Raw genomic sequence first — 8,997 nt, 5'->3', positions numbered from 1 at the left:
TAACACACACAAAACAATAATCTCCAAAGCATAGACATAGAATATAATTATTACCGACTAATGACACTAAATAACTAAAGTAAGATAACAAGCCATCAGTGTTCGATTTTCGCAATTACTATTCAACAAGCTTCTCCTTCATGTCAGCCGCTTTCCTTGTAAAATACCTTTGTTTCATCGAGAAAAAACTTTACAATCTACAAAGCATGAAGAAGATCGACAGTGAAATTTTCATAAATCAATCGATGATAAGCAGAAACCTCAAACATAACATATTGAGGGGTCGAAATTTCATCAGAATTTAATCCATATTCAGATACTAGTTTATACAATTATATTCGACAAAATGCTTTTGTAGGAAAATCAATTAGCGTTACATCTGAAATAAATCAAATTCAAATTATACCTTTTAATTTTAGCAATCCATTAAGCTCAAATTTACTTAAAATTAAAACTTCTCGTGAAGGAAATCAAAAAAAAATTACCAATAGACAGCTCGTAAAGGTGATATTAAAACAAAACAGGTCAGGAAAACAACGACTTCCAACAAATCCCAGGAAAGACTAGTGTCTCGTGAGTCTCACGAATAATTTCAAAATTCAAGGGTCAAGCTGAAGGAGAAAATTGTTATGAAAGAAGAAAAGAGTCAAGAAGGCTTTAAATTTCGCCATTAAAACACAGGGCAGAATCCTGTATGGCGCAGAAATGTACTGAAATTGAGCTACAATCGCGCTGACACTTACCGACTAGTTTCTTCTTCTGTAATTTCAATGATGAGGCGTGCAAATATCTTAACAATGAAATTAACAGCAATATGTAAAAACCATACCATCAAGAATCAAGAATTAGAAAGCATTGCCCGTTCTAGAGTAAAGTAATAACAGTAATCACGGTCCAATTGTTCAGAATCGCATTTCTTTAATTCTGGTAACATCTCCAACTAAAACAATTTCCTTTAAAGCTCAAGAGTTTGACGGCCATATTTATGGATGGTTTTGAACTTAAAATTCAATTTAAGAGGCAAATTATTATAATTTTACACGGTCTTCTTCCATGATCTTTAAATATCTTATTTTGAAATGCAGAAATTGGCAAAGTTAAGGCATATCCATGTATGTTACAAGGTATATATCCGTATATGCTACAAGGTGGATATATGCTAGAGAGTATTCCTTGGACTTGACTAAAGTGTATCACTGCATTTCAACCGGGAGAAACCAATATTTTTAATAACTTTATAGATAGCAGGAAAGCATAATCGTTATAAAACCATAAACATCACCCAAAACTGTTAGGAAACTCAAGGAAACCAAAATAACACAAATTCAAAGAATCTATCCAAAGGATTTTTTTTCAGTAAAAATTTGGATATTTCCCATTCAATTCATAGATACCTTACCTTATCTCTAGCCATGATGCTTTCAACCTGGGGGTTCAGTCTGAAAGGAACATCCTCCACACCTCGTTTCACACCCGCTTTTATAGTCAATGCATTTGCTGTAACGCTAGTCATCTTTGTTTTGTCCAGCGTAGGACTGGAATGTCGAAACTCATTAGTCCTGACGGATGGATATAATACAGAAGTTGTGCTGCAAGTAGTATGTTCCGAAATGATATTTCGATTTGAAATTTGATAAAAAGACTTGTTCTGAATTAGAATCGATAAGAGTTATTAAATAAAAGGAAAAAAATAGTGAAAGTAAAGAAAAACACTGTTAAAATAGATATAATGATAAATGGCTGACATGCAAAGCTAAATTCATAAATTCTTTTAACAATTCTATTTTGAAAAAACCAAACATTTGAAACTTTCTAATAGATGCTTAAAACAAAATATCAAATTTGTACAACTTACGATCTGCTACGAGGTATTGTAACACCAAATGATGATGGGATTACAATATGCTTGAAGCATACCAAAATACCATCTACTTCACTGAAATCGAAAAATCCAAATAGAAGAACCTAGTTTTCAGTATTCTTCACATGATATATCATATACAAACGCCAATAAAAATTATAACGAAGTGGAATTTTTTACTGAATAAACCAATAAATTAAGATAAAGTGAGGAAATTTGGGCCCCTATTCCAAAATCTACAGTCCTTTGGAGGGCCATACCCTCACACTACGTAGTTAGAATTTATTTTGTCTAGCAGGGATTCCTTTTAAACAATAATTTTTATTGACAAAACCATGCTCCCTGAGGCTATTCTAAAATCTTCCGAACATCAATGATAAACTTGAAGCAGTGTTACGTTTTAATCAAAACTCAGCGAATAGCCAATCAGTTTAAAACAATGAATATGGTATGAAGAATATGATCAAGAAAAACATCTATGAATAAATTATCCATTAATGAACTCCTTCAATTAATACAATTCCTTCCTAACAACAACTTTAAATAGTACTTTCAAAATCAAAAAATATTATATAATCGAAGATTATACAAACCCAGCACAGGAATAATTCTTGGGTGGCTTTCTCATCTTACTTAACAGCACTATTTCTCCAACAGCATCAACAACAGCATCTCGAGCCACTGTACGCACACAAAGATATTTTTTACGTAAAGCTTTTTCCTCTGGAAGCTTTATGAATAAAAAGCGAAGAAGCAAAGATAATATCTGATGCAACACTTTCAAGAATATAAGAAAAAATGTCATTTACTGCTGAACAGTACTTATGGAAGAAGCAATCTTTGTTGTTACACACTACTGGGAAGCAACTGGAAAACCCCGTGTTCAATCCAAAAATCCAAAAAGGACAGAATTTTAACAGATCACCTATTCAGAAGTAAAACAAACCGACATTCAAAAAGTAGCAATAACAAACTGAAAAGCTTTAAAAATATATTGTTCCACTAAAAGAAACGAGAACTAAATGTGATCCTGATATTATTAGCTTACTTGAGTCGGCTGTATAATCGATGGCGATAAAACCCATGGGAATTGGATCGGAGTCCTTTACGACACATAAATCGGTCACAACATGTGTACTAACCTAAAAAAGAACATAATCTCGGTTCATTTATGATATATCAAATAAAAGCACGTCCTACTTCATGATACAAACTCGAAGTTCCGAACTAAAAACTGACAAATCTCTATAGCCAAATAAAAAGAAATTGGATACCGAAGTTCTTCACGAACCACAGCTGGCAAGAACAAAAATCCGAGTCGAATATCAACTCCTACAATAAATCCTTTAAACTACACAACTTACACTACGCTGCGCTGGAATCTCCAAGTCTTAAAACATACTGTGTTTTGAGGAGTGTCTCTACTGACTGCCAAATATCGTACAGGTCGACTAAAAAAAGTGAATGAACTTTCCCTCCACAAATCAGCATCATTCTGTTCGTCGAACGTTTTTGTAATCTAAAGCCAAATTCAGCAAAAATAACAATTGAATGCATTAAAAAATTTACAGAACAAAAATATACGGGCACAACAAACAAAACAAAAACATATAGTTATTATGTAATGGATATCACAACTTATTTAAGTGTAGTTCAATGTAGTTCTATGTAAATTACGTTAGTTTCATCGAATATAACTGAAACGAATCAAATGAATCAGACAGGCCCAATCAAATGAATCAGACAGTGCAGTTTTAAAACACATAATTCGCACTTGAATCATGTGCCTTGTCAGCCTATTATTCATTTGCAGATGTAATGAAATGAAATACATCAATAAGCACTACATATAGGTTTTGCCTAACTGATTTAAACTAAATTTGAAAAACTGCAACTCAGATCATGGCAAATTCAGTGTTAGTATCAAGATAAAGGCTAAACCATTTCATATAAGTTCCCTAGCGGTAAAGTGACATAAAAACACGGCTTACATTTACGCTAATTTAGAGATGTATGAGTTAAGAAAGGTGAACTTCGAAACTACACAACTCACATACCGGAGTGAATCGACGTGGACATCGATTTTTATCAGCAACAATAATCACAGAAGTGATTGGATTAACATTGTTTTCATCATCCATATCTGAGGAACGGGTCATCAACACTTCGCTCATCTCAGCAACCATTCATTGTTTCTTGAAACACAATATACAAAATGAAAAAAAAAACCAAGAATTCCGCATTAAACTCACCATTTTTCAGGGCCAAATTAACGGACTACCGGAGGTGATCATGACTTCTCATGTCTTCAGCGGTATTTCAAAAGGAGGATCCCGATTTAAGGCTAACAGATCAAGCGATTCAGTCTCCTGATGTTTACGCTGATAAAAGGTCACGCAGTGTGACATCACATTACACCTTATCCGCCATGCTTCTCCAATCCCTTATAAAACAACCGATCGACCCTTTGTGCTTTTCATAAACTACGTCGCGTGCCACAACTCCTGCAACTATGATCCTTGCCTGAGATGAAAATTTAATCTCACGATAGCTTTCCATTCTTCAGTAGGTGGTCTTTTGCATGCTTACCTTGGGAGGTATTCGATTGAAGAATTTGATGATTTCAATTTCATTTATCACTTTTTAATTTTTCTATTTGAACTAAGAATCTCTTTCAAAACTTTCTCTCAATTCAGCTAATCAACAAATGTCACTTCTGCTTGTCACTTGATTAAAAATAGGTATTTATAAGGATTTCGAAATAATTATTAAATGAAAAATGGCGTGTTTTTCATAGTAATTAAGCACTGAACCGATTATAAGCAATGAGTTACCGTGGTGACGCTACTGTACTTCCTCTTCTCAACCGCGCCTTTTCATATGCTTTTTTTTCTGTTTTCTAAACATACCTTATAAAATGGAATTATTAGTCGATTCAAATTACTTACTTGTTTCTGCCTTTTGAAAGCACTAATCTTTCGGAGGATTTTCAAGTAGGGAAGTAAAACTTCAGGTAAAGGTTAATTAGCCGTTATTAGCCGTTATTACAGGTTCTATCAATCTTGTGATCACTTAAGATTGATATTTAAGAGAAATCAGTGAAACAACTGATAAAGAATATGTAACTTACAGCTTTACCTACTGCATCTTTTCATGATCCAGAATATCCGGTATAATGAATAAGAGATAAAAAAAAAAACGGTTATTATAAAGAACTTAAAAGAAGCAATAGTAGTTTATTGCTGAAAAACGGAATGTGAAATATTAAGAAGATCTTTGAGATTTTTCTTACTTAACAAATTATTAAATAGTAGTATAGCATAAATGTCATAGGAAAAGTCGTTCATTGAAATCCAGTTAGTTGACAGTTGATGACACTGTTGATGGCCGCTCAGAAAATGTACATTTTACTTAGAAATATTAAAATAGGGTGTAAAAGATGTAAATGATCAAAAAGTAATGAAAATTCAATTTAATTAATATTTGTTAGCGTAACCATTCATTCATAATGAATCATTTTGTCCATTTGTCTTTATCCTTCCTTTTCTTAAATTTTTTTAAGACTTCAAACATTGAATCATTTATTATTAAAATAAGTGTAACTTATTCGCTTTCGATTATTGATATCTTTTCATTTAACATTGAATCTTTGTTCTTTGCGCGAAAAACAACGCTGGCCATAACCACAGTTATTTAAATGTTTCACATTAGTAATTAGGGAATAATTACGAGCCTTATTTCTTGTTTTTGGAACATAAATCATTCAGTACTACTTTTTTACTGCCATTCCTCCCAGTCTTATATGATAATGTTTTCTGTCTTTCCAATGTTCTCCTTGTGGGTAGCATAGTTTTCAAATTCCATCCATGTCACTTCTGCTTGTCACTTGATTATATGAATTTTACATTAATAATTGGACCAATTATCGAGACCTGAAAAGTAGTGTTATTTCTTGCTGCGAAAGTCGAGAATTCTCATTTCGAATTGTTAATAGACGTGCACTTCAACGTGCACATTTGAAACTTCTTTTTGTATTTGACAAGAAGGAATGAAATTTCAATATTTTAATATCCTCTCCTTTATCTTAAAATCAAATGTCTAATATGTGTCGAATTTCTTTCACTTTTTTACTCAATAAAATGTCCTTTTCCTTTCAAATAAAGTAGTTATCTTACACAATGTGGTATACGAAGAACTTTCACATATCATTCATCTTTTTCAAAATTCATGGAAACTATTGATCATTCCAGAAACATTTGATAAGCTTAACAAAACATCAAAAATAACTTGACATTTTAGGAAGTTGATATTGCGAATAGTTGGGAAGATAGAAAACATTTATTGTTCACTTGTCTAATTGTATATTCGTTTACTCGACGTTATCAAATGGCACAAAATTCGGGATTAACGATCGTTTTCATAGGCTCATCTCAAAAAGAAGAACTGGTGAGATTTTGTTGAATTGTTTTTTTTTTTTTTTAAATTAAATTCTAGTAAAATGTCTATGACCCAATTCTAGCACACTGCGTACAATTTGCTGAGGCCGATCAAAAATGCATCATATGATAGCGTTGCTCAAATGAGCTTCATTTATACACATTTCCTTCTGCATTCAAAACCTGCTTCAAATTTTCCGGCTACAGCTGGAAAGAATCAAATCGACAGCGGTACAGTGCGAAAGACATATTACCTACGAAGACACCTATTATTTAACTTATATTGTCGATGGTTCAGAAGCTACTGTTGAACTGATCGATCCGGGTTTGGTAAGTAAATATATTCTCTAAGCAGATACTACTTTTGAGCAATTTAAAATAAAATTTCCTTTTTCAGTTTTAAGCGTCCAAATATCATCGAGAAGACCGAACGTTACAGTAAATCGGAAACAATTTTAGGAACATACAGGAGCGCGACAAATGTCAATTCGAAAGGCGCATGGTGTAATATTGTTTTATCAAGCCTCATCACAGTCATCGGTTAATCAATTATGTGATGTGGCGCTTGATTTTCAAATAATAGAAAATAAAATTAAGGTATATCAGTACAATGAGTCGGTAACAGGTATATTATAAAACGCTTAGGACAAAAAAATTAATTTTAATTATAGTGCAGAAATTTTTTTTTTTTGAAATCTGTGATGAGAAGAACTTTTTGGAAATTCGTTTGAAAATTTCACCGTCAGCTTGATTTTAGTATCTAATTTAGAGGAATATCATGAATATTTGGTGAAATGCTCTGTTTTTCAAACAATTACCCGAACATATCGACGAAATGAGTTATGTTCCTCTAAATTAAATGCCATTTGTTCCTTCAGATATAAGGAAAGTTTTTCAATACCTAAAAAAAAAATTCGTGACCGGAAAAACTACTTCAGTATTCTTTATTTATATTAATATAGATGTATTTTTTTTTATGCAGCAGCCAGAAAGATTTCTGACGACATAAAATACTTCCAGAGATTGATGACCAGAGTCCACATGGGATCCCAAACGCTAGCTCTCTAAAAATTCTGAAGTTCTGCTGCTACATAGCTTTTTTACATTAGACAAATAGTAGCATTTAGTGCAAGCGAGTCAAAAAATGCACCTGAAATAGCATTTAAAATTTGCGATATATTCAATTTGCTACTTTTCATATTTCTGATAATTATTAACAATCCTGAAGCTTCCTTTTCCCTTTCATTCTTTTATCTCGACAAAGTTATTTCGAAGTTTGGAGCCTAAATCAAACAGCTTATTACAAGAATTCTCTTTATCCAAAGTAACAGCATAGAAATGTTACTTTCAATTAAGAACCATAAAGCTCAAATGTTTATTTTATTATCTAAGTAATGTGGTGTTGGAAATTTATCCTGAAATCACTATTTTAATTGAAAATCACTTAATATAACTTTAAAATGTGGAGCACAAATATATGGGTTTTGCTCGCAATTTTCCAAATTAACATCTTCCTAATTTCTTGAAATAATTTGAATAATTAAAAAAAGAGCCTTAATGGAGATATTTGGCTAGCAACAGCAAAGCATTTTGCATTTTCAAAAGAAAAGTATCCTCTCAGCAGTGCTAATACCTCCATTAAGAACCACCGATATAATTTGCCTGCGGCAGAGGTGAAAATCTAATTCCCGTTCTTACCTTAGTCAGTTATCGGCTTACTCAACTATAAAATTTCAAATAAATGTACTGAGATAATGCTTTGTGAATCTTTTAAACTTGTCAAATTATTGATCTTTAAGCTCATTGTGGTAGGAAATCAAACTGTAATTGTGAAGTATGATTACAGCCACCAATACTTTTAATTGGAAATGAGGATGTAGACGAAAAGTGCTTGGAGCCAACACTTTCATCGTCATCTCAAAAGTATAAATCGAATTCAGTGCACCTGCTGGTGGTCGACGATGCAGTTAAGACGAAAACTGAAATGGATTTGAATCGCGCATCCAATGGAAATACCAGAATTACAAAACTGCAGGTTAAAAAATTTCTTACTTGGGATAGTTCAAAATGCATCACACTTTTGCACACTTTTAATAATAATAATATAAGAGTGATAACAAAAGTAATAATGATTAGAAAGGATTTCACAGTACCCAGGGCTCAATGTCAACAATAGTTTCAAAAAACCTTCATCGATGTACAAATAATGAGCATAGCTTATTCCGATCTAAAAGCCCAGTTGAATTAAAATCCTAGAGGAAAAGCTTCTCAAATGGCTGATAACTCAGATTTGAAAATCACGCCAGATTATGCGGCAATCTCGGTCAGAGCAAGAAAATTAAGAACTAACTGATCAGTCACTAAAGCAAGTGATTTTACTTAAAAGATCTTTATAATTTGTAGCTTCGGATGGCCATTCAATCCGACGCTATACTGCCTTCATAGAAACTAGAGAGTAAGGAAGGGAAGGATAGTTTAAGATAATGACATAAATTTCAGGAACAACAGGTTAACTAATTTACCCACAATGTTTAAAATGTTAGCGAAATTACTGCCAATGAAATGAAAGATTATTTTATTTGAAAGGATTTATTTCTAAATTAAGCTCCTCGAGATCCATAAGAATATATGTATATATATATATATATATATATATATATATATATATATATATATATATATATATATATATATATATAT

General features: G+C 32.3%; 2 protein-coding genes across 2 annotated transcripts; one reads left to right on the top strand and one right to left on the bottom strand.

The window, feature by feature from the left end:
* Window positions 1–472: 472 nt before the first annotated feature.
* On the bottom strand, window positions 473–4,062 carry LOAG_10157 (hypothetical protein). The gene is made up of 7 exons (XM_003145684.2): window positions 3,919–4,062; window positions 3,264–3,380; window positions 2,910–3,003; window positions 2,455–2,584; window positions 1,856–1,936; window positions 1,400–1,589; window positions 473–940 (listed from the first exon to the last, which is right to left on the bottom strand). The coding sequence occupies exons 1-7, from the start codon at window positions 4,045–4,047 to the stop codon at window positions 839–841; spliced, it is 843 nt and encodes a 280-aa protein (XP_003145732.2). The 5' UTR covers window positions 4,048–4,062; the 3' UTR covers window positions 473–838.
* A 2,185-nt stretch (window positions 4,063–6,247) lies between these two features.
* LOAG_10156 (hypothetical protein) lies at window positions 6,248–6,922 on the top strand (the record flags this gene model as incomplete). Its single annotated transcript, XM_003145683.1, has 3 exons — window positions 6,248–6,307; window positions 6,505–6,627; window positions 6,757–6,922. Coding segments are annotated over 3 exons (348 nt in total), but the record flags the coding sequence as incomplete, so codon positions are not given.
* Window positions 6,923–8,997: the final 2,075 nt, after the last annotated feature.

Source organism: Loa loa (assembly GCF_000183805.2).
Source record: "Loa loa unplaced genomic scaffold supercont3.11, whole genome shotgun sequence".
Classification (NCBI taxonomy): Eukaryota; Metazoa; Nematoda; class Chromadorea; order Rhabditida; family Onchocercidae; genus Loa; species Loa loa.
Note: the sequence above shows the minus strand (reverse complement) of the source record. Positions and strands in the feature narration are given on the sequence as shown.

What these genes read in the sequence shown, in the direction of transcription:
- LOAG_10157 (XM_003145684.2), bottom strand. Translation starts at nt 4,047, where the DNA reads ATGGTTGCTGAGATGAGCGAAGTGTTGATGACCCGTTCCTCAGATATG. An exon ending in CGATTATACAGCCGACTCAA is followed by an intron (nt 2,585 to 2,909) that starts GTAAGCTAATAA and finishes TAAAGCTTCCAG; the next exon opens with AGGAAAAAGCTTTACGTAAA. An exon ending in ACAATACCTCGTAGCAGATC is followed by an intron (nt 1,590 to 1,855) that starts GTAAGTTGTACA and finishes TACTACTTGCAG; the next exon opens with CACAACTTCTGTATTATATC.